The sequence below is a fragment of the Cydia amplana genome, chromosome 2 (genome assembly GCF_948474715.1).
Source record: "Cydia amplana chromosome 2, ilCydAmpl1.1, whole genome shotgun sequence".
NCBI lineage: Eukaryota > Metazoa > Arthropoda > Insecta > Lepidoptera > Tortricidae > Cydia > Cydia amplana.
The window spans coordinates 22,300,053-22,327,011 of NC_086070.1; the positions used below are offsets into that span (position 1 = coordinate 22,300,053).

At 37.3% G+C, this 26,959-nt stretch overlaps 2 protein-coding genes across 2 annotated transcripts in view; one reads left to right on the plus strand and one right to left on the minus strand.

Annotated features, from left to right (window-relative positions):
• Positions 1 to 23,317, minus strand: part of LOC134660747 (protein Wnt-5b-like) — a 67,482-nt gene extending 44,165 nt beyond the window's left edge. The window contains exon 1 of the mRNA XM_063516535.1: positions 23,149 to 23,317. Coding sequence (XP_063372605.1) covers positions 23,149 to 23,237 — 89 coding nt within the window. The 5' untranslated portion in view covers positions 23,238 to 23,317. The remainder of the gene's footprint in view (positions 1 to 23,148) is intronic.
• On the plus strand, positions 14,453 to 21,913 carry LOC134655510 (uncharacterized). The gene is made up of 5 exons (XM_063510983.1): positions 14,453 to 14,489; positions 15,953 to 16,038; positions 16,766 to 16,876; positions 17,351 to 17,412; positions 21,712 to 21,913. The coding sequence occupies exons 1-5, from the start codon at positions 14,453 to 14,455 to the stop codon at positions 21,911 to 21,913; spliced, it is 498 nt and encodes a 165-aa protein (XP_063367053.1).
• Positions 23,318 to 26,959: the final 3,642 nt, after the last annotated feature.

Consider the following 26,959-nt stretch of genomic DNA (forward strand, 5'->3'; position numbering starts at 1 on the left):
TATACTGTTTTTGTATTGTGTTTTTCTGTGCTAAAATTCTTATATTGAATATGAAACACCTACTGACATGACATAAATTTATTAATTTCCGCTACCTAAAGGTTGTCTGGAAGAGATCGCTTTTTAGCGATAAGACCGCCTGTTGTTTAACCTCTTCTTCCTGTATTATCCGTATTGTTTTCTGTAATGAGGTGTGCAATAAAGAGTATTTGTATTGTATTGTATTGTACCTCGCACCCAATAGTTATGAGTAATCTCGCGTTATGCACCGAGGTTCTATTAAATCGAAATCATGTTATTTTATTGTATACCTACCTATGTACAATCGGCTGCAGATACTCCTACGGTTGGTCTGGTGCACGTAAATTTGTATAGGTACCTATACAGTACCTATGCAGGAGGGGTCAGCTACCTCTGCACTGACCATAGAATAATAAGAACTAAGTAGTTTGTCTTCTGAGTCGTTATTTTTTCAATGCTTTGTAATCAGAAGATATGGATCTCGTTTCAATTGTTCTGGGTTGTGTGCTCTTGATCGCAACGTGTCATTGAAAACAAAAAGATCTAAATCGAATAGGAGTTTCACCAAATGCAACTTTATTGCTATGATTTAAGATCTACATTTGAACTAGGTACTTATCGTTTGATGTAATTTCTATAGTTAGGGAATTCGTCATTGTTTGAAACCATAGCATTACCTAGGTAGGTACCCGTAACTTACCCGACTACATTAGGTAGGTACCTATCGATTTGCACGTTTATCATAATAGCATGTAAGTTTAGATCAAAACACAAGGAACGAATAACAATATAAATCACTATCTTGCTGTGACATCGTTCTAAGTGTCCTATAAATCTAGTTGGCTGTTCGTGGCGTTCGTGCTATACCGTGCGATGAGGTAACTTCGGATGATTTAGAAAATTCTAAATAAATATCTACTAAAGTGTCATTCAATAAGAAGCGCTGGTGGCCTAGCGGTAAGAGCGTGCGACTTGCAATCCGGAGGTCGCGGGTTCGAACCCCGGCTCGTACCAATGAGTTTTTCGGAACTTATGTACGAAATATCATTTGATATTTACCAGTCGCTTTTCGGTGAAGGAAAACATCGTGAGGAAACCGGACTAATCCCAATACGGGCCTAGTTACCCTCTGGGTTGGAAGGTCAGATGGCAGTCGCTTTCGTAAAACTAGTGCCCACGCCAATTACTGGGATTAGTTGCCAAGCGGACCCCAGGCTCCATGGCAAAAATGCCGGGACAACGCGAGGAAGATGATGTCATTCAATAGAACTTGCTAACTATGTAAACAAAAGTTACTAGTAAACTGACATTCAGTGAATTTCAGTGACAATTTCAGTATGGCGGTTTGTTTAGATACCTAGTTAGCAAGTTCTAGATAGATTTTTATTGGTATTAATTATACACTGTCAGTTACATACATATCTATTGAATGACACTTTAAAATAGAAGCAATTTCTACTATAGCGACAGGGCTATACCACGAAAATCGAAGCTCGTCAATTGCGGGCATAATTACGTCTTAATGAGAGTAAAACTGTAAAAGAGAAAGATCCCCGCAATTTGCGATTTTCGGTTTTCGCGGTAGAAAGCAAAATGCGTAAGTTTTGCCAAAGTGTTAAATTGCTTCTGGTTTAGTTTATATTAGCGATTATTAAAATTATCCCGCGTTGGAAGTTACCCCAATGCACCTCCTACATATATGGCATGGGCATGTAACTTAAACTTGTTCTGGTTTCCAGTTATGAATAACTAAGTTTTCCTAACGACAAATGACTTCATATGATCATATTCATCACTACCTACATAGTATAAAACAAAGTCACTTCCCGCTATGTATGCTTAGATCTTTAAAACTACGCAACAGATTTTGATGCGGTTTTTTTAATAGATAGAGGAGATTCAAGAGGAAGGTTTATGTATCATTTGTTCGCGGCGAGTCGCTAGTCACACAATAAAAACATCCTCTGAACTTAAAACTTTTAATATGTTTACAATTACAAAACACAACTGCAACATCTCCTGCAAAATTAATCTGGAAATTTGCAGGCCCTTCACATTGCGGTTGTGGCCGGTTCTTTTGATTATTTTTTACACTCTGCACACTTCTTCGGCCAGTTAAACACGACAAAATTAAGCGAAAACCTCAATCAAGTATTTATATCCGGATCCTCGCTCACTCCTCACTTTGATGGTCACATAGTTGAATCCGAGACCTCCACTCCTTATAGCCGGTTGCGAGTTCCCATTTTCCAAATCCTTAATAGCGATCCCTTTTATTTTCATGTCTAATGTTGGATACTCGAATTTTACTTCCTCTTCTCTAACGAAAAGAGGTATGGCGCTGGCTTCAAGAGTCTTGTCGTACACTTTTCTCACTCCACCTTGCTCGTATATTTGACCCACGATGACAGTTTTTGAGTGCACCGCAGCGATTGCAGCACAAAGTATAAGGCACTTGGCGAACATTTTTAGGTTAGGTGACCGCGTTGTATGAAGTGAAGTGGACAACTGACGCGTGAGTTGAGGTCAAATGTATTGAGATCTAGTTTGGACCTTAAGGCGGGTTTATATGTGATGGCAATGGATTACTGATGCTATTTTCCTGTTATCAAGGTTGTATATTTGCGATTTTGTTTTTATAATGAGTTTTTAACTACCCAAGGAAGACGTCCATAGATATTGTCGTCAAGACGACAGCCTGTTTTGGTGTGGATATGTCGCAGGGAAATGATCAAAACAGAGATTTGAACAAATCTCTAAGGGATATGATCAAATCACGCAGGATGTTAAAATGGCGAATCCATATCATCATTTCCCTAGAAAAATTCAGTCATTTGACCAAATCACTGACTCTGTTTAGTGAAAAGACAAAATCGGCCAATAAACGCGAAACGCTTTTTCACTTCACTAGATTTGTTTAGGAATTTGACAAAATCCCTAACCACGACAGTAAGTTGACGAAACGAACTTAAAAAGTCAACTAGTTTTATCATTTCGCTAAACAAGTTTAGTGAAATGATAAAGTCTCAACTGGAAGATAGTACCTATATGGTGATTTGATTAAATCTCTGAACAGTTTAGTGAAATGACGAAAGCAAGACAGAATACAACAGTTTACTCTACAGTTAAGCGATTTGATCAAATCTCTGACTAGATTAAGTGAACATTTTTGAAAATATCGGCTGAAAAAATGAAAGAGACTTCTCTGCACAAAGAGTTGCTAATCAAATCAAGCGTGTTGGTGGACGTCCCTAAGGTAGACAGAGGTCCATTAGATGGAAGTAATGTACCGGGGATTATTTTAAATAGGTATTAAAAATTATCTGTACCAAATCGGTACATCTGTCGGCATCATAATTTCAAAAAATTTCACTTAATCTAGTCAGAGATTTGATCAAATCGCTTAACTGTAGAGTAAACTGTTGTATTCTGTACTTGCTTTCGTCATTTCACTAAACCTTTCAGAGATTTAATCAAATCACCATATAGGTACTATCTTCCAGTTGAGACTTTATCATTTCACTAAACTTGTTTAGCGAAATGATAAAACTAGTTGACTTTTTAAGTTCGTTTCGTCAACTTACTGTCGTGGTTAGGGATTTTGTCAAATTCCTAAACAAATCTAGTGAAATGAAAAAGCGTTTCGCGTTTATTGGCCGATTTTGTCTTTTCACTAAACAGAGTCAGTGATTTGGTCAAATGACTGAATTTTTCTAGGGAAATGATGATATGGATTCGCCATTTTAACATCCTGCGTGATTTGATCATATCCCTTAGAGATTTGTTCAAATCTCTGTTTTGATCATTTCCCTGCGACAGATACACATTTAGTAACTAACTCAATCTTACAGGGTTCTAAGGATATGTATAGTACTCTTTACCGAAGCGTTAGCGAAAGTCTCCGTTTTGACTTGGGTAAAATGCTTTCGTATGTCCAAATACTCCGGATGCAATTCTCAACCGATTCTCGTGAAATTTTATGAGCAAGTTCGGTAGGCAGTTAGTTAGATTTTTCTGTCGTTTTGTTTTATGAAATTGGCATAAAGGACTTAAGCGCCAGTAAGGTGAGTTCGACTAAGATCGGACATCGGGTAAGATCGTATGATTCAAATTTCCGCCTATTGTGGGGATATTTATGAATGCTGGCAAGGTGATGCGATGCGCCATTTTGTTCCGCACCCCTCTTCAGTCCGCACTTGTTGCTGTGACAGATCAGACGCGTGCATTGTGCCGTTAAGTAAAAAAGTACAAAAAATGTGTTTTTATTTCGCATCCGGATATACCCTCCGCTAGTTTTTTTGGAATAATTGGTAAGTTTGAGCATTATTTGTTTCTTTTATAAATTGTATGTTATTTTTATTAAATTTGTGACAAATCTGTATATTTGGAATTTTGATACGACGCCTGTAGGCCGAGATCCGGTCTTACTCGAAGTGGTCAAAGATCGGATGCAATTCATCCGATCTTATTTTTTTCTCAGGGATACTCAAACTTTAATACGTGTCACCACGAGGCTTGATTAAATTTCTCTAACAGACGTATATATAATGGTGTTTTTTTTTACATAACCGCAAATTTAAATGAGAAGTAGGTTTAAGTGCTATGAAACGAATTTTAAACATAGTTAATTAATTATACAACTGCCTAAAAATTTGAGTGTATTGATTTCAACGTTCAGGGTTGCATGTATGTATGAGAGTTTCTTTATTTTAAATTTTCTTAATCTATCTTAATAATAGCAGACTGATTAAAATTTGGTTGATTAAGATTTGGTCGTATTAATTCCTCCATTTTCATATTATTTTATCCATATGTCCTCTTTCATCACCTTCTTTCAACCTACCGCGCTTATGGTGTCAATGAACCCACGTGGTTCATTGACCCCACATGGGTTCATTGACCCCACATCTAAAAGTTTGACAACCATAATTTCTTGAATATTGAGCGCATGGTGTAAGATCAGACGGAAAAAATGCAAAAAAATAAAAATCGGGTCGGATATGATAGCCCGAGTTACTGCTAGGCCAATTCTTCTATGTATTAGTCAGCGGATAAAACCGGTTATTTTGCAGTAGTAAACTCTATGGTACGGGCAATAGGGCCGAAGTTATATGCCCGTCCGTTCTTACACCACCAGGCAAAATAATAATGCTGTCAATTTATTTTGTATCCTATATTTAAACAGTCATTAAACGCTTACTATGACGTCTATAAAGATAATAAAATTCAATCATATAGAGAATTTTATTATTATCAATTCTGTACTTGAATCATCCCCTACCCTATCCACAAGCTGAGAAAAAAAAAATCCAACATTATCTCAACCCACCTAAAAACGTCCGAAACTTACCCGAACTCACCTTACCCTATGGCACTTAAGACCATTGTAAGTTCGCTGTGATAATTATCAACGAAGTAAGTAGGTATTTTGATGTCTACCGCTCATAGTTAATTAATTTTTGTATAGATAAAGGCAAGTGCAATTCTGCAGTTATTTTGTCTGACTCATGACATTCCTTAAATTGGCAATTGTGGGCCGACCGACTGGTAAATTATTTCGGTCATCATAACTTTTCATTTTAGGTGAAGTGCTTGTCGGTAAGGGTGAAGCCAGAGGAGCGTAATTTTTTGAGTTGTGACTTGTGAGTCGCTTAATCAACAGAATCAACAGAAACAGGAGTTTTGTATGAATAATCGATATATCAAATAGAACATTTCATGAAATACAGCTACTTCTACTAATAGTTTGTGTAATAAGGAAAGAGATGGAAAAATAAATAGTTATTTGTTTCACTCATACCCGAGCAAGCGAAAGATTCCAAAATTGGTTAAATGGAATCTTGAGCGTTGCAAGGGTTTCAAAGTACGAGGGTTAAACAAAGTTTGCCCCCGAGTGAAACAACAATTTTCACTACACCAACCCGAGGAAAATATTAACTGTAAGATATCAAACAAAATCAAACCAAATCAAATCCAATGAATGTTATTAAATATTTATCATTCAAAATCATATTTAAAAAGTCAATTCTACCAGCAATCATAAGAAAACGACTAAAAATTTGCATTTGATTACTTTAATTTGCCTCACATGTGAATAAAATGCAACGTTGCTATCAGTTTTTGAACACTCTTCTTCTGCTGCCATGCCCTAGCGGGCGTCGGTGGCCACCTTTGCAAAGTCGTTTCTATTCTTGGCCAGTCTTGTTAGCGTGGCCGCGACTTTGATGTTTGTCCATTTTTTGATGTTGTCGAGCCAGTTCATCCTCCTTCTTCCCCTTCCCCGTTTTCCCTCTATTTTTCCTTCTATTATAACTTTCAGCAGATTATACTTTTCATTTCTATGTAGATGTCCAAAATATGCAATCTTTCTCCGCTTAACTGTGGCTAGTACTTCCTTTTTAGGGTTCCGTAGCCAAATGGCAAAAAACGGAACCCTTATAGATTCGTCATGTCTGTCTGTCTGTCTGTCTGTCCGTCTGTCTGTCCGTCTGTCTGTCCGTCCGTATGTCACAGCCACTTTTCTCCGAAACTATAAGAACTATACTGTTGAAACTTGGTAAGTAGATGTATTCTGTGAACCGCATTAAGATTTTCACACAAAAATAGAAAAAAACAATTAATTTTTGGGGTTCCCCATACTTCGAACTGAAACTCAAAATTTTTTTTTTTCATCAAACCCATACGTGTGGGGTATCTATGGATAGGTCTTCAAAAATGATATTGAGGTTCCTAATATCATTTTTTTCTAAACTGAATAGTTTGCGCGAGAGACACTTCCAAAGTGGTAAAATGTGTGTCCCCCCCCCCCTAACTTCTAAAATAAGAGAATGATAAAACTAAAAAAAATATATGATGTACATTACCATGTAAACTTCCACCGAAAATTGGTTTGAACGAGATCTAGCAAGTAGTTTTTTTTTAATACGTCATAAATCGCCTAAATACGGAACCCTTCATGGGCGAGTCCGACTCGCACTTGGCCGCTTTTTTCTTCTTCATTCTTTTATTATATTCGTTATTCTTGCGGTCCATGATACTCTCAGCATACGCCTGTACAGCCACATTTCGAAGGCCTCTAATATTTTCTTTTCAATCTTTTTATTCAAGGTCCATGTTTCAACACCATAATAAAGTATGGATAATACATAGCATTTTATTAGTCTCCATCTTAAATTTAGCAATGTCTTTATTGGTATACAATTTTTAATGAAAGCACTACGGGCTATTTCTATTCTCACCCTGATTTCCTGTTCTGGATCCCAGTTTTCACTCAGCCAGCAGGTAGGTACCTATATTTAGCAACTCTTCCTATTTGTTTACCATCAATCAGAAGCCTGCCTGTTGAAAATGTTGTTTTGCTTATTACCATCACTTTGGTCTTATTAACGTTCATTTTAAGGTTGTAGTGTTTTACCTTGGTATTTAAGCGGTCCAATAGCTGTTGTAATTCTTCTAAACTGTTAGCTAGTATTACAGTGTCTTGATTTGAACACTCAAGAGATGCTTTACCAATTGGTGTGGTGAAAAATATTAACGTTGATAGGGTGAAGTGTGTTGATGAGTTACATTCCCTAGTATACAATAAAATTTATCTCAGATGGTTTTCAAAACAGCCCGAAAATCCGACGTACCTCCAAAGTCTTATACATATAAGTGGCCCTAAAATAGACGCATGTAAACTATACTCAAGTACACAATCTCATCCAGCAAACTTTAGAATCAAAGGTCACTAAAGTTATCAAAGCAAATCGCTGACAATCAAGAACCAATCATAACACTACCAGCTAAGGTCTAATATTGATTAGAAGCCACAGTTAATTACTGTGATGGGCATCAGAGTATCCATATCCAATATTTGAAGGACTGTCTGCCGTGTCTGGTCTGATGTATTAGCAAATCATGTCATTTCGGCGGTGAGGAGCTACTATAACTAGACCCTGACGGCTCGGCTAACAATAGGTTGGAGCGAGACACAGCGATCGGACCTTTCGTTGTCGCTGCCGCCGTCGCAAGTCGCTCAATGTCGTGGCCGAGCCGTGACGCGGTTATCGCACTGATGCGGATGTGTGTGAGCGAGACAGCGATGTGCGCCTAAACAGCGATGTCTCCGCTCGTACATTCATCATCATCTTCCTCGCGTTGTCCCGGCATTTTACCACGGCTCATGGGAGCTTGGGGTCCGCTTGGCAACTAATCCCAAGAATTGGCGTAGGCACTAGTTTTTACGAAAGCAACTGCCATCTGACCTTCCAACCCAGAAGGTAAACTAGGCCTTATTGATATCCCGCTCGTACTATTAAGGCCAATATGAAGATCGCCTGAGATTTGTGTCAAAGTTAACATTTACTGGGGGCCGATTTTTGAATTTCGATCGCTCGATTTCGTCACTCGAAAATTGGTGGAAAACGGCGAAATGCTAATTTTTGAAATACGAGCGATAGACATTAGGAATCTAGTGGTATTGACCACTCGTTTTCAATTCTATTATTAGTAGAATTTAAATGCCTAATATTAGTGGAGATATTACTGAAAGAAATACACGAAATCGGGCAGTCGAATTTCAAAAATCGGTCCCCTGGTCGTAGGTATGTTTCACGAATGTTATGAATAACCTGCTTGATGGCTATGTTTGTCAATCTACATTTGTATATAAGTGGATGAGAAATTGGAAGCAAAGCAAGGGCAACCAACCTTCAAAGGCTGATAGCTTCTTCAGAGGCTTGTAGTTGCTAGATTTAAGTGCCAGTGGTAAAAGGACAAGTGCCCTTCACAACAAGCCTAAATAAAAAAAACAACGGGTTGCACTCCGGGAGTGCCGGCAGAAGTGAAAACTCAATGACTAGTGCAAAATGTCTGCAGCACTATGTATAATTGAGGTTAACGCCTTCTAGCGTTATTTCGTCGCATTACTTGAAACCCCTAAGCACATCACTGTTAGTACTCGAGTTATATTAGTTTAGTACCAGTTAGAGGGAAACTCACTAGATGGCATTTAAATCAATATAGAAAAACTCAATGACATTGTAACAGTTTTTCGATCAGGTCACGTGTCCGTCTTACGTCTTACGATTCTTACCTCTCGCGAGTTTAACATTTTTTCCCCATCACAAAAAGTGCACAGCGCCGCTAAAGAAGTTTTCACTTCAAAAATCCCTGCGATCTGAGATCGGACCAAGGGGCCTACTAAGGTGACAATCGTACATCGACATACGATACGCCGATCGGAAATTGGTAAGTACTACTTAAAAGTAACATTTGTCTAAAATCGTATGCTATTTGTTGCGAGTTCTGTAGAAAGAAGCCTTTATGAGAACCTTCTCATTTTTAGGGTTCCGTACCTCAAAAGGAAAAATAACGGAACCCTTATAGGATCACTCGTGCGTCTGTCTGTCTGTCTGTCCGACCATTCCCCCTCTCCCCCTTTACCTCCGAAACTACTGGGTCTAAAATTTTGTAAAAAAATACACAAAATAGTTCTTTACCTATGACAGGAAAATTCACAGTGTTCGATTTCCCTCAAAAAATTTCCCTATGCTGTTTATTGCATAAATCAATCAAGGAATGCATTAGAAATGCAAGATGGGTGTTCTACCCAGAAGTCTATTTCAAATACTTTTTTTTATAAAAAATAAATTATAGGTATTTCATGAGCTTGACATCGAAAAATTACTAAATAAATTCTACAAAAGTATCTGATGAAGAAGTCGCTTTTTAATCAATGTAGTTTGATAAAGAAGCCTTTGGCGCATATTTTCTAGTTCTTAGTTTTGGAATTTACTCTCTGCTTACCGAGTTATTCATATAAATACAGATTTTTTATTTCATTTTTTTTCTCCTGAAAAACTCAAAAGTGCGACTTGTAACTAGCACTGAAAGATGGCTCTTAACTAGGTCTACCACTGGTAAAAAAATCACTTTCCACTATAGCGGCGTTTGGGAGTTACGTATAAAGGTCAAATTATACTTTTTAGGGTTGTTACTTAAAGGTCAAACAAATATGAAAGGTCGGAGTAATTAAAAAATCTGATTAAATTAAATTAAGGAACAACATAAGAAACTTTATTTATATTTATTTATTTAACCTTTATTGCACAATACAAGAAATTACAAATGGCAGACTTGCCAAAAGGCATTCTCTACCAGTCAACCATTGGGCCACGCAGAAACTTTTAAGTGCAGTGCACTTTGTTAAACAATAAAGTCATTAAATTCAGAAAAGAAAGAAAGAAATTCAGAAGTCAAGTTATAGTTTCTTTTCGCAAGTTGGTCTCAGATTTTATGTATTTTGTGGCTCATACAAATCATTTTCATTTTCGAGAACTAACGTGCAGTCGTCAACATGGGATGGATTTTCATCACCGTCTATTAACGAAGATCCATCATTAGCTAGATCTTCATCATCGACTTCAGCCTCTTGTAAGTTTTCTTCATGAATCGGCTTCAGAAGTTCACGAACTGCTTCTGGTAGACTAATCCTACTGGACGATTTTTGGCGTTGTCTGTAGTGTGCCATAGACACGAACGGATCTGATGATTCTAGTGCACGGTGAAAGAGATCTATCATAGTTTTTCTCCTGTTAATTTTCCGGCAATGGTGTTCCCTATCTGACCGCCAAAATTTATTGCGCGATTCGGCCGCTTGCTCTGAGAGCATACCAACAGGAAGAGAACATGAATCTATGATCTCTTCGCCGTGTACTAGAATTTTGTGTACCGTTACAGTCATCGGATGCCATTCATATGACGACTTCTTCACATACCTTTCCGCGAGCGTACGGCAAAAAGTACTGAACTTTTTTGCATCGATAGGATACTCGCAAGATATGGCGACAAGTATAATATGTAATCCGTCGATTAACCACGCATCAAGACCTAATATCTCAGTAAATATGGCACGATATTTATCGGATAGTGCTGTCCGGGCTGAATTGCCATCATTAGTTGTACCTGAATTAGGTTTTACTACGTCCACCAATAATACTATCTTTTTTCTTATTAAAAATTAAAGGTCAAGTTGAGGGTCAACCCTAACACTGTATTTTTAAATTCGATAACTCCCAAACGCCGCGATAGTGGAACGTGATTTTTTTACCAGTGGTTGACCTAGTTAAGAGCAATCTGTCAGTGCTAGTCACAAGCATAAGTCGCACTTTTGAGTTATTTAGGAGATAAAAATGAAATAAAAAATCTTTATTTATATGAATTACTCTGTAACCAGAGGGTAAATTCCAAAACTAAGAACTAGAAAATATGCGCCAAAGGCTTCTTTATCGAACTAAGTACATTGATTAAAAAGCGACTTCTTCATCAGATACTTTTGTAGAATTTATTTAGTAATTTTTCGATGTCAGGTCATGAAATATAATTTATTTTTTATAAAAAAAAGTATTTGAAATAGACTTCTGGGTGTTCTAGTCTTGCATTTCAAATGTATTCCTTGATTGATTTATGCAATAAACAGCATAGGGAAATTTTTTGAGGGAAATCGAACACTGTGCGAAAACCTATTAGAAATGTGCAGTCAAGCGTGAGTTGGACTTAATTACGTCGTTTTTGATCCGAAACCTACGGGTTTTTAGGGTTCCGTAGCCAAATGGCAAAAAACGGAACCCTTATGGATTCGTCATGTCGTCTGTCTGTCTGTCTGTCCGTCCGTATGTCACAGCCACTTTTTTCCGAAACTATAAGAAATACTGTTGAAACTTGGTAAGTAGATGTATTCTGTGAACCGCATTAAGATTTTCACACAAAAATAGAAAAAAAAACAATAAATTGTGGGGGTTCCCCATACTTAGAACTGAAACTCAAATTTTTTTTTCATCAAACCCATACGGGGTATGGGTAGGTCTTCAAAAATGATATTGAGGTTTCTAATATCATTTTTTTCTGAACTGAATAGTTTGCGCGAGAGACACTTCCAAAGTGGTAAAATGTGTGTCCCCCTCCCTGTATCTTCTAAAATAAGAGAATGATAAAACTAAAAAAAATATATGATGTACATTATCATGCAAACTTCCACCGAAAATTGTTTTGAATGAACGAGATCTAGTAAGTACCTAGTTTTTTTTTAATACCTACGTCATAAATTACGGAACCCTTCATGGGCGAGTCCGACTCGCACTTGGCCGCTTTTTTAAAGACATTTCATTCACGTTCCAGATAAAAAACAACTTTGTTAAAAATTGGGTAGGTAAGTAATGTAAAGTGTCATTCTATGGAACTTGCTAACTTTGTTAACAAAAGCCACTAGTAAATTCATATTTTTTGACACTTTCAATATGGCGGTATGTTTACATAGTTAGCAAGTTCTATAGAATTACACTTTACGTAACACTTGGAACACGAGTCCGACTCGCACTTGACCGGATTTTTCTTGGTGGACTGAAACTTAGTTTGCGCAGTACCTAGATGATGTAAATAGCAATCTCTTCCCATAACATTCTTATTAGCCTGTCATATAAAATCTTTATTAAATCTAATTACATAATACAATTTACAACTCCATCTGACATTATTAAATAAAAATATCTTTCTCAATAAATAACGTTTCTCTTCTGCGTTTAAATAACAATAAATTACCTTTATTTGGACCAGGAGGCAATAAAAGGCAGGAGATATTTCTAATATCGTCAAATAAATAGTAGATACGTCGACTTGATTTGTGAGATCGAAGGAGCTCGAACTACAAGATATATTTGGTATAAAGGTGTTATTACATTTTCCATTCGAAATATTACAAACATAGCTTCTTTGTAGAGATATGTAAGTACCTATGTTTTATTTTATCCATAGTATTTTATCTATATTCGCTTAAAGCGAACGTTTCTCTCAGTTTAGTAAGTCAGTTCTGCAGAACCACTCAACAAGTTAAAGTAAATTTAACAAATACATTATAATACTTACTTTCAAAGTTCATCTTACAACTATAAAATAATGTCTAATTCTTTTTTTTTTGGCCGGGATAGCCTTTAAGCCAGATCTCATAGAAAAAACTAGAGACTGGTAAAACCTATACTTGCGCGATCTATAAAACCCTTCGACAGTTGCCAACCCCATTGAGCTATCATTTTAGAATCTGGGATATAAAAGCAAGTCTTACGAAAGTTTTAAGTAGATGCATTAACATCTCTACACATATAGGTAAACACAACCGTCATGTCTTTGAGTCAGTATAATGGCCTGTAATAGTATTTAAGTAGTCCTAATGAGGGATTTTACGTCAAAAGAGTGTCGGTTTCCGATCCCGTCCGGTTTCAATTCAATACCTTTAATACCCGCAACCTTTCACTTTGATCTTTATTCAAATGGAAGAAAGTTCAAAATGCCTTGTTTGTGAAGGTGGGGATGCTAGATTGTTGTCGTAAAAAATACGATCAATGGTATTCTGATAATGAATGGGTCAAAGATAAGATGAGTAATTAACTGCTTAATGGTTATGCGATCCTGGTGTACGGCTTGTGTTGTTACTCACTTCATTCATCACTCGTAGGCATTTTAAAATAGGTATCAAAGGGTATCAAAATATAGGTGTGAAAAACCTATACAATAAGAAAATACATAATTTCTTGCAGGTGTTTCATATGATCAACAAGAAGTGGCGTAATAGCGTGGCCTGTGGTGTTCACACAGTCGCAAATGGCAGTGGCTTGGCATTGCCCATCGTTAGCCAAATTCTGGGATTCACTCGCCGACTCCGCGTATTAAAAAAAAACCCCTAAGAATTGGTGAAGACACTGGGAGTCCGATTCAGATTTAACAACTTGTTATGGTTTTGATACGAGCTTGTGATTGGCGCGTATCTCACGCAAGATCTTTACTTCATTTCGCACGCACCAATAAGAGTAACCAGATGTGATATCCGAATCGAGCTGTAGATTATACAAAAGCGACTTCCTCTCTTTTCAGCTCAGTGAGCAAACTATGTTTTATTGAGTTCAATCTAGTTTCCTCACGTTTTTGGCAGTTCATATCAAATGTTACATTAATTAATTACCTAATTATTTATAATTCTATTAATTCATGGATAACAAATTTGACGAACCAAAATACTCATCGTTCAGCTGAAAACATTTTAGTGTTACTTCTGATAGTCCAGATAATAGGTGATAAATTTAACACGTAATTCAATCTCAATCAATAATTAATTATCAAAATACAAGGACGTTGCTGTTATCAGACACTGTTAATCATTTTAATCACCTTTTCACGTATTTCTTTAGAGTAACCTTAAATTTTAAACAAATGTTAAAAACTTATCTAAAAGAGTATGCAAGGCGCGGGTTTTTTACTTTTAATTTTGTCTGTGGTCAAGAATAGTGCCGTGCCTATCGCGTCTGATTTAAAAAGTGAAGATGTGTTCAGAATTATGCCGGATTTTATTAATAACAATGGCAACCAGGCTTCCTTGAGTGGCATTCTTTTTCAAACTGTTATGAGATACCACTGCTTGACTCCTGTTCTTAATGAAAGTAAGTTGTAATATATTTTTAAATTAAATTATTGATTTTTTTCCGAGTTAACTGAATGTGGCTGAATCAACTATGCTTTTAACTTTTTTGTTCGGCAAAATGCCTACTTAACAAATGTAGACAGATTTGCTTTGTTGTTTTTTCAAGACTTTGCGATTCAAAATCTATGGAATTTATTTTTGTAATGTTTTATGGTTGCTTGATTTATTAATTATACAATATCTGGAGACCGAGAAAACCTCGGAAAATATATAAAAACTCGAAAATGCGCGTTTTCCTAGAGATAAGACCAAGCTAGATAAATTTTTCGCCCCCGAAAACCCCCATATGGGGCCTATATAGCAAATTTCATCAAAATCGTTAGAGCCGTTTCCGAGATCCCCGAAATATATATGTATACATATAAATAAATATATACAAGAATTGCTCGTTTAAAAGTAAGTACCTATATCTAAGATAAATATCTGGGAGACCGAGCTTTGCTCGGAAAACATATAAAAACTCAACAATGAGCGTTTTCCCAGAGATAAGACCTAGCTAGATCGATTTTTCGCCCCCGTAAACCCCCATACACCAAATTTCATCGAAATCGTTAGAGCCGTTTCCGAGATCCCGAGAAAGAGACGAGAAATAAATAAATAAATAAATAAATATTATGGGACAATCTTACACAAATCGACCTAGTCCCACGGTAAGCTCATAAGGCTTGTGTTGTGGGTACTAGACGACGATATATATAATAATATAGATACATATAAGTACTTAAATACATAGAAAACATCCATAACTAGGGAACAAATATTTGTGATGAACACACAAATAAATGCCCTTACCGGGATTCGAACCCGGGACCTCCAGCTTCGTAGGCAGGGTCACTACCGACTAGGCTACGGAGGCCGATAAATAAACAAGAGTTGCTCGTTTAAAGACTTTAAAGGTATAAGATGTATGGCTGACACTTCCAAACGCGGGTGATGAATTGATAGACGTTCGCTCAGGCTCTAGTAAAAATAAATAAACAAAATGATACCTATCTTTATTCTTATCGACGCTATAATAATATAGCACCTTGGTTATTTGGTAGGATTCCACAACTGCGTGAAGTTCTTTTTTACGAGCTTCGAGTTTTTTTTTTCACCTGTGCCGTTGTCTGTCAGTCTGTAATCAAATCTTGCAAGTTAAATTTGATCCACTTCCCGATTTCCGATTGAGCTGAAATTTTGCATACACATGTAAGTCGGGTGACAATGCAGTATTATGGTACCATTCGAGCTGATCTGACGATGGAGACAGGAGGTGGCCATAGGAACTCTGAGATGAAACAACGCAACCTAATTGTGTTAGGGGTTTTTAGAATTGTCTCGATGAGTATTAGTTGTCTGTCGTAAGAAAAGTACAGTCAGCGATAAAAGCTTGTACCAAAAATGAAATTTTTGCCAAAAACTTATTTAATTTGTCTTCAGGCTCCTCTATCATTTTGTATGGGTCCAACGGATGGACGTTTCCAGAACAGGACGTCAATTTCACGTTATCCTACCCCACTTCGGATGTAAGTACATATTGTTCACATAAAAATCATCACGGAGGGTTCTTGTCGACCGCCATCTTGGTCACATCGGGTCCTGATTAATTTCTTTGTTTTTGCCCATTAATGTTGTTTAAAGTGTAATATACTGATAGCTTATTATATAGTAAACTAATATGGAAGTGTGCGGATAATGAAGAATTAATCTTGATACGAGTTTAATCACCATTATGGCGTCAACGCCAAGTAGCCCCCCACGTGGCCCTTGTAAAGTCCAGCTATCGCCTTACAAGAGCTCATAATACAACCGAACAACGTCGTGCTCTACGAGTATTTGGTATTTCTACCTCTAACCGTGGCTGGCTAGAGCCCTAGAAGCCATAATTTTATAGTTTTATATACCGTACACTGGCTGAAGTTTATTTATTACAAATATAATTATTAATTCGATCCCACGTGGGATCCACTTCGACGTTGGCGAAATCATCGACAGTATCGATGGAGCCATATTACCCAAAGATTGAATTGAAAATCATCACTACATAGTATAAAACAAAGTCGCTTCCCGCTGTCCGTCTGTCCCTGTGTATGCTTAGATCTTTAAAACTATGGAACGGATTCTGATGCGGTTTTTTTTTCATAGATAGAGGAAGGTTTATGTATAATTTGTTAACCCGTGCCAAGCCGGGGCGGGTCGCTAGTAGAATAATATAATATACTATATCAAGGTAGTCTGTAATGTAATTTTCAGGTTGAAATACGGCGAAACGTCGATAACTATCTGATAACTGGCTACGAGGTGCTCTTGTTCTCGGACGGCAAACACTGCACGGGCTCCATAGCATCGGGCGGGTTAATGCGGGTACAGTCCTCATATTCATATCCTCAGTCACGTCCTCTTATTTGTAAATTGAACTAACTAAAACTGAACACAGCGACGGTCATATATTATAGATGGAGCTATTTGTACAATTTTGACTTCGGCAAACGGTCCAAGTTACTGACACTTATCTTACACATGTCACTGAAAGTTATAAGCACGTATAACCTTCTCCAAGGTGCTCCATATTCTCCATAATATACGACCAAATAACTCACGACCGTAAAGGTCTTAATTCGACACAATAAGTGCACGTAAAGTGCATTATTACCTATGTCGATTTAAGGGTTCATCATCACCATCATCATATCAGCCCTTTATGGTGGGCATTGGCCTCTCTTCTAGTACGCCACTTGTTCCGGTCCTGAGCTAATCTCACCCAGAACAAAATCACATCGAATTAAGGGTTAAGAACCACGAAGTAAAAGACGACTGATGAATTGTTTTTTTTTTCAGAACCACATAACCCTCAACTTCGCCATGAGTGGTATAACGATGTTATCCTACGAGTTATGGCTGTATGGCGTTCCCGGACTGGCGGGGGTTGGGGATGGGAAGGTGCACCAGAATTATAACCTAATGTGTTGACGTTTATAAATTACATTTTAAAAGTAAAAGTATTTTTTTATTTAGCGCTTAAACACTTTCCATGTTCATACAAAAGGTAACATTAGAGACCTATATCTGAAAGTTAGACCAAGATAAGTCTGCAATTATTTTGATAGCACAAGAGTTATTTTAAACGTCAAACGTTTATTAAATTAAGTACGACGTATAAATAACACTTGCACTGCGCTGCGTATGCTATCAAAATCGTTGCAGACTTATCTTGGTCTCTAGAGATAATTTTGGCACGTACAGTTTCATCCGCTATTACTGATATTGACTATGGGCCTGCAATTTAATTCTCTCACTATCATTTATTACACCCGAAAATTATCACACCATTTTATCCAAATGCAATCAATCCTATCTCTCCACTGATTTGAGCAACACACCAATGTTTTTTATGATTAATAAATATTATGCGAGCTAAGTGTTTTATGTTTCTATTGTGTTATTTAAGTGATACGAGTGCGGTGATATATAAAAATAAATTAGACAGGGAATATAAAGAGATAACGCCGCTCGAAGAAGCAAATTATTCGGATCCGATACAAGTGAATGGCGTGATATATAGAACTTTTAAGAAATATCATTGTGAAGTGTTCAAGGATTTTGAAAGTAAGTAAATTTGCCTGTTTAACTTGTTTGTTTGCATGTAAATTTTGGTATTGTAGGTTTTTACAAGTTCTAAAAATTTCGATCGATTCGTCCATCTAATAGGAGGAAAACAATAAAATCGTTTTGGGGTTTATCGGGTATTGTGGACCCCCAGAGGGTCGGAGGGGGTTGAAATGTTGTGCAGAGTATTATCTTCTTAAAAGGCATCGTATGGTTATAGTTTTGAACCAAAAGCTCTGGGGGCAATTTTTCAAAGGTTATCCTGCTACACCCTTTGAATTTTGAACTATAGAAATACAAGAAAATTCAAAATTCTAAAGTGCAATAATTGCCCTGGTCTCAAAGGTTAAATTATGATTATGAATATTATGATAAAGTTGTGACGTCATAAACGCGGGAGCAAAGCCTGGAAGTTTCCTCGGCAAGACGTAAACCTCACACTGGCGTACCCTTCCGCCGAACACGCCGATGTAAGTCAATATCTATAGATATAAATCAGGCTCAAGGCAAAACCCCTCCAGTACCATCGGTCCACTTTCCCAATCTGTCTACTTTACCAAAGGGTCCATTTTCGCGATCTGTGTACTTTACCGAACGGTCCACTTTCGCGATGTGTCCACTTTACCATCGGTCCACTTTCCCGGTCTGTCTACTTTGCCAAACGGTCCACTTTCCCGATTTGTCTACTTGAGCACGTTGTCTACTTTCGCCATTGGTTCACTCGTTTCGTAGCATAGTACCAACTTCGCGAACTTTCATTTGGCGATTCGCGAAATGTATTTTTTATACACGCAAACCACCAGTTTCTCTGAATACTAAAAACGCTTAGTGCCAGCATAATGCCAAGTCAATATGTGTCAACCTCAGAGGACCGACATATCAGTATTGTAACAGGTGCGAGTGAGACACCGTCATTGTTCTGACAGTATTTAATCAAATATAACTGATTGCGTTGCAGCAAATTACCGTTTTGTGACTACAACGAACAAAATGTCTGGGATCATTTCAGTAAACAATATCCCATGAAAAACATTTCATATAAAATGTTGCCAAGACGAAACCACAAGGCTCGGACTGTCAAAAAGTTATCAGATATCTTGTAGAGCCAAGCTTCTAACTCTGCAAGCCCTCACATGACAAACTCTACATCTTAGTCAACATATGTGGCTTGGCCGTTTCGCTACCGTCACATGGGCGTGATGGGCGGAAGGTGAAATCTATTCATAATTTTTTATTATACAATTGTTTTTGTACTAACAAAACGGCCAAGCCACGTATTTTGACTAAGGTGTAGAGTTTGTGATGTTAGGGCTTGTAGAGTTAGAAGCTTGGCTCTACAAGATATCTGATAACTTTTTGACAGTCCGAGCCTTGTGGTTTCGTCTTGGCAACATTTTACATGAAATGTTTTTCATGGGATCGGAAAAGCGGACCATTTGGTCAAGTAGACCAATGAAGAAAGTGGACCGATCGGCAATTAGACGGATCGGGAAAGTGGACCGATAGGTAATTAGACGGATTGAGAAAAGCAATTAGGCAGATCGGGAAAGTAGACCGTTTGGTAAAGTAGACAGATTGGGAAAATGGACCGATGGTACTGGAGGGGGCAAAACAATTATACAAGATTGATTCAATTAAAGTTGGTTTCCTACTCCCTACATTTTCATATTAAGAGAAACTGCCCTCCTCCTTGTTCAATTACTTTTTTGTGTAGAATATTTAGAATAAACTTTAATATTACTCTGAACCATATTTTAATAGAATGCGTAGATTTAGAGTAGGTACCGAAAAGGCGAATTTCTAAAGGATACAAAAACAACAATGTGGCGGAATCGGAAGTCCCTCCGCGGTCCCCAAACGTCAGGATGTTCTGGACATAAAAACAGCACCTACCAAATTTCCGGACTGTTTTAGAGATTTCAACTATGTCCTATTTCGGTTGAGCTATTATGTAGGTATTGTGCATTGTATGTATTGTATATGCTTTAGTTTACATATAAGTACATAATATGTATATGTGCCTCTTCTTCAGAGATGTGACTTATTTGAAATACTTGTATTTAAAATGCAAATACAAAATGCAAAATACCTATTTTGTATTTTGTATTTAAATACCTTTTGAAAAAAACTATTTTGTATTTTATTTGAAATAGTTTTTGGGACCTATTTTCTATTTTCAAAATACAAAATACTTTTATCACGATGACGTTTTTATCACACTAACGAGAGGAATTATACTAGCTGTAAAACATTACAAATCTAAATTAATGCTTTTAAAATTTGTCAGTTATAAACCATCATCCTTCCGGTTAATATGAGCAAACAACTAGAAATTTGCACTTTAGATAGAGGACTGATTGACACACAGTTTTCAAAGAATAAAGAGTCTTTTCAATTCGGATATTCTGAGTAATACTTTTTAATTCAGACTAGGTATTCACTATTCAGAGTACCTTTTATCCCAAAGTATTTGTATTTTTAAAAAGTATTTTGAAAATACCTATTTCGTATTTTGTATTTTAAATACAAATTCAAAAACTATTTTGTATTTTGCATTTGAAATAGTATATCAAGGAAGTATTTGTATTTTGTATTTAAATACTTTTTATAAAGTATTTTTCACATCTCTGTTCTTCTTTAAAAGCCTTGGTGTTGCTCGTACCTGAACTGATACTAGCTAATCATCACTAACCGGACTTTTCTAGTTTCTAGCCCCATCAGAGATATTTACAGAGATATTCAGAGGATAGCCCTGGTCGTATGCCACTTTACTTGTGAAATAAAAAATAGACCCCTTTCCTGTTATTAATTAAGTGATTTTGTTTTTAGCTACAAATAATAATAGAGAAAGACTACGTTATAACAGGATACCTAGTGATATTGTATACGGACGGCTTGCGAGGCACCGCTTTCATACAATCTGGAGGGATACTGGAGATACTACTAATAACTAAAGCTAACTGTTTAACCCTTTGAACGCTTTACGTCAAAATCAAAAACGTCGTTTACACGCCAACGTCACGGGCGCAAGCAAGCGAATGTATTACGTTTCTTGAAAGTGTAAAGGTTTAGTGAAAGTGTAAAGTACTTTAACAGCGTACGCCGCTACACTTATAGTTGTCCATGTCCAGAGCTACTTGTTACGACCTTACGACGCCTTTAGGTGACCTTCGCGTTCAAAAGGTTAAACGCCAAGGGACCTTGGTCTCTGGTTGGCACACTGTACCTACAGGCTAAAGTTTTATATAGAAATTAATGCCTTCCCATATTTGCACCATCTTTACATCTGACCTGGCGCGAATGGCCATTCGTATTCTCGCACGTCCATTGTTATGAATAAATATTATAGGACAATTTAACACAGATTGACCTACATAGTCCCACAGTAAAGCCTGTGTTGTGTAAGCTCATAAGGCCATATTTTTTCGAACATATACACGGATCAAGTCGGTAGCTTTTAAGCTCCTCTCACTCCTCTGTCATTGGCCTACGTTTGATCCGCACTAAAAACGCGACATCCTGTGTTTATTATACTCACCGCAATACCAATTGGTGACTGAGATCATAATGCTGTCTCCTTTACCCTTGTGAAGACCAACTAATAGTAAAAGAGATGGCATTATGACCCCGGTCGCCAGTTGGTATTGCGGCTACTATAGCAAATGTATATTTCAGGATACCATAAGCCTGACTTTCATCAGTGAGGGCATAACGACCCTCTCGTACCAGTTCTGGCTGTATGGAGTCCAGCGGAGCAGCATTCCAGTAGAAGAATACAACTACGTCATGTGTTAGACGGGAAGCCATTAGGCTGCCTTTCTACTGAGGCGGAGATGAGGGGAAACGTGCGCGAAACAACAAATAGCTTTGGTTGTTTTAGTGGAGCGGATAAGGGAAGTGATATGGCAGCCTTATAGTACTGCCAAGTCAGTTCAAATTTACGTGGTTATCACACCAAATCTGATCCACACGCCGCTCCGGAGTGTGAGCTAGACGGCGCTACGTATATAAGGCTGTCTCGCTCACCGCAACGTACGATGACCAAGGGTTCCAGAGGTTAAAGGGTTGTAAATATTTAATATTATTTTTTAGATAGGTAATTGATTACATTGTGATAGTAAAAAAATAAAATATTATTGAGATGTGATGTTACAACCTTGGTTAAACTTGGTGATTTGTCTGAATCGTCATTTAATATATTAATTCTTTAAATGATTAGGTATACAGAGATACACCATTATATGCAGGATAATATAATATAGGTATTCATTTTTCATCTCCTTTAAAAAAATTAGTAAAAGAAAATGTGGCTCGTGTTTCTAAAAATTTAATCTAGGGCCTGAATAATATTTAGCGTATCTCGGCTGTATAGAGCAGAAAAAATCGATGTCGAAAAATATGCAAAAAGTCGACTAATAATTCGGTCAGGAATGTCACAGGATTCTCATCATAGTCATCGTACACAAGAGCTTAAGATTCCTTATTAAAAAATACTAAGCAAAATCAATGTCCTGCGTATATCGACCGTTACTTTACGCTAACCGTCTAGACGTCACAGGTGTTTTTACGGCGATCAATTCCGCCCATAACCAGCCAGGTTATTGAATTTTATATGAAACTTGCAGAAATAAATAATAGGACAACAAAGCTGCGCCTCAAGCTTTGTCGCAACTGAAGAAACAGTTGCGAATAGGGTAGCCATACGTCAAGATTTCCCGTGACATGGCAGGATTTTCACCCTTTGTTAGAATTGCGGAGCGACTTGGCTTTATAAACTTGGACTAATCACTAGAAGCTATCAGAATCTAAAATTCAACCTTACGGAGGCTCTCCTTTTGTTTAAGTACGTCCTATTCCATTGCAGCGCCATTAAAGTGTTATTTTATGAAATAACCGTAATATTTATATACCAACTTTGAAAAATGTAGGCGCGACCGGATATCGTCCCATAGAAAATTTTAATTTCACGCCTTTTTTTACTGACAAGATTTGCTTGACCAAGTACTTATAAATCAAGTATAAATACTCACAACCAGCTCCCATTGGTCCACGGCTCCCTCCGCGCCTGCGCCAGCGCCAGCAACGCCAGCAGCGCCGCCATCTTGACAGCCGCCGCCATCTTGCTCACAAGATGGCCGTCACATCGCACGGAATGGCTGACTACATCACACTTTTAGCTTATGTCGCACTGTTTCACATTATCACATTGGTTTTAATTGGTCACATTGGTTTTCTGTGTCATTCACGTTTTAAACATAGTCAGATTTGATAGTTAAGTGATTAATAATGTAGATTTAATAATCTATAAATTTGTAAGTAGGTACAGAGTCGGACCAAGCTAACTTTACACAGACTTCGAAGAGACAGTGAAAATATGGTTGGTTATTGGCACAAAGGAAGGCCTTTGTCATGTCAAAGTCGGTGCAGAGTTAGCTAAGACGGACTCTATTCCTTTACCTACTTACTTGTAAAGATGTAGGTATACTTAACCAGGTACTAAATTACTAATCTTGATTCATGTAACCATATCATGTGATCTATGATCAATGATGTTGGTCATTTGACTATAATTACAGCTCAACTTTTAGTAAGAAATTATGAAATTGACCATGCTAAATAATAACATGCACCTGCCGAAATTTAAGAGCAATAATCCCAATAAGTTTAAAAAAGCGGCCAAGTGCGAGTCGGACTCGCCCATGAAGGGTTCCGTATTTAGGCGATTTATGACGTATAAAAAAAAACTACTTACTAGATCTCGTTCAAACCAATTTTCGGTGGAAGTTTGCATGGTAATTTACATCATATATTTTTTTTAGTTTTATCATTCTCTTATTTTAGAAGTTACAGGGGGGGGGGGGGGACACACATTTTACCACTTTGGAAGTGTCTCTCGCGCAAACTATTCAGTTTAGAAAAAAATGATATTAGAAACCTCAATATCATTTTTGAAGACCTATCCATAGATACTCCACACGTATGGGTTTGATGAAAAAAAAATTTTTGAGTTTCAGTTCGAAGTATGGGGAACCCCAAAACTTATTGTTTTTTTTTTCTATTTTTGTGTGAAAATCTTAATGCGGTTCACAGAATACATCTACTTACCAAGTTTCAACAGTATAGTTCTTATAGTTTCGGAGAAAAGTGGTTGTGACATACGGACGGACAGACAGACGGACAGACGGACAGACAGACAGACAGACAGACATGACGAATCTATAAGGGTTCCGTTTTTTGCCATTTGGCTACGGAACCCTAAAAACGAACTGAACTATTCACACGAACAATAAATTCGTGGGTGTTCACAAAAATAATTAATATAATAAAAAGGGCAACTCATTTCTTTAAAAAGTTAAAAACTTGATTCGACTCGAAACAACAATAAGGATTAAAGTCGAATCCAACTTTACACGGGGGAAACAACAATCGGCCCTCAATAAGTTTCAAAAATTCTTTTATTATCATAATAATAGAGAATAAGTCGCTATTATTATTAAAATGGGGTTTACACGCGACGATTGCGGTACGACATCGATACGATCTACCGTTGTTAATATAAATACAAACGGTGCAAAATAAGATGGTGGTGTTTATCTTTCCAATTCATTAAGGAGGGGATTTAATAAAAAAAAAAAAAAAAGGTTTAAAAAAGGTTTTACATACTTTTTACAAGCTTTTCTGATCATTCACTAAGACGAAACAAAATGCCTAAGCCCGATTCAGATTTTTACAATTTGTTACAGTTTTGATCTTATTTTGATACGACCTTGAAGATCGCTCGCGCTGATTGGTGAATGCGAAATTAAGTGAAAGTCGTACATGAGATGCACGGCTCACCTAGCCTATCGTCAAGGTTGTATCAAAACCAGTCCAAAACCATAACAATTTGTTAAATTAGAATCGACCTTCCTTCCGACTTCTCTTATTTTCTAAAACTTTCGAATGTCTCGATACTTTTCTTTTGATATAGGTAGGTACTAAAATAAAGACGGATTGTAGAGCTCAATCCAGTGATTTGCTTCTAACCGCAGACTTGTTTACCTAACGGTGTTAGTCTACTGCAAGTTAATGAAAGTGTGTGTAAATCACCCATGTCCCAAAGTCTTGTCGTTAAAATAATTACTTGCCGAATGTATGGGCACGGCAAGAGGCACGAGAGTTGAAGTCACGTACACAATGACAGCGAAATTATGAAATTACCTACCTACATATAGTTCTTTTTTCGTACCTACCTATAGCAAGTTGAACCGCCAACTGGAAGATGGACCAAAAAGTTACTTCACTCGTTCATTCATTCAATACTGTTTTTGCGATTAGTATTATGTGTAGCTGTGTTTGTAATCAATGATTAATCATTCACCTCAACTCTACCGATCGTGTCGAAGTCGTCTCGCGTCGACTAAAAGTCCCCAGCCTGCTCCCATATAGAAATTAGTTACGCCTTTATGACTATTCCATTGTAGTCGGATCCCAATTATACGGGGCCATGACGGACTTGGGAACCCGAGTTGTTTCCACAGGATATGGACCCGAGCGATACCTGCTTTATTTGGTACTATTGAGATTGGAATCGTATTGGTGCGTACCTGTTTATCCTTAACGAGCAGTATTATTGTAATTGAATTATTACTTCCTAAATACAAACTAAATATAAAATAACTACCCACTAAAACCCGTCCCGAGCTGCCCCCGACGCAAAGGTGCCCATCACGCTCGCTGTGTTGCCGCGTTGGATTGCGATGGACAGCCTTTGCATCAGGAAAAACCTTCCTAAAGTTTATATAGGTAATCCAAAGGTCACGACTTCTAATCGAGCTAACTAAAGACTTCACGTATTATATCGCTAGGTCGGTAAATAATGACACACCATACGACCAGTGTCAGCGTAGTGAAAGCCTGATGTGGTCTCGTAAGATAAGATGCAGACAATGTGAACCATAAGTCCACATATCGAGCCATCTATCTTTAAAACTCTTCTAAACTATATCTTATCTTATCTATATTTCTTTACCGATATCGATATCAATCTGTAAATTTGTTGTTGTGTTCTCATTTTCTCCAGAAGCATCCTGCCTCGCACTGCTAAACTGTGGAATGAACTGCCCGCGGTATTTCTGAACCGATACGATCTATAAACCTTCAAGAGCGTATTCCCATCTTAAATTCCGGCAACGCATTTGAAACCTCTCTGGTATTGCAGGTGTCCATGGGCGACGGTAATTAAGTTATAATTTCAGGTGTAACAGTCACCAGAGGGGCTACCTCGAAAACCTAATTTCGCAAATTGCGGGCATTTTTCTCTGTCTTTCTAATTACGCCTTCATTTGAGTAAAAGAGAAAGATCCCCGTAATTTGCAATTCTCGGTTTTCGCGGTAGGCCCCCAGTAGGTATATTCGTTTAGTTTAGGCGCTAGTCGTTGCGGAAACCTGGCCGTACCTAGTTAAAATACAATAAATACGTACATAGCCTACGTAATATTTATGTATATGTAATATATGTATATTAGGTTAGAGATTTATAGTTGTTCATAATACCACGTAAAAATTAGTTTTAAGTACCATTTTGTTTTACAATTACTGATGCGCTATTAAAAAAATCCGTTATGCTTCAAAAACCTAGGTAGTCATACCTGGATCCCTCCAGGTTATTAATCAATTTTGAAGAACCAATTAGCTTCACTTTAAATGCTCCCGGCAATTTTCGAACTCCATAATTTGAATAAACTATAGTTATCTTAATTAACAATCTCTTCCTTTTGTAGACTACGCCTCTATATCAAATATCAAAGCATCTCTTAACTCCTTTCGGGCTATTAAGCGAATTGGTAAATGATAATTTAT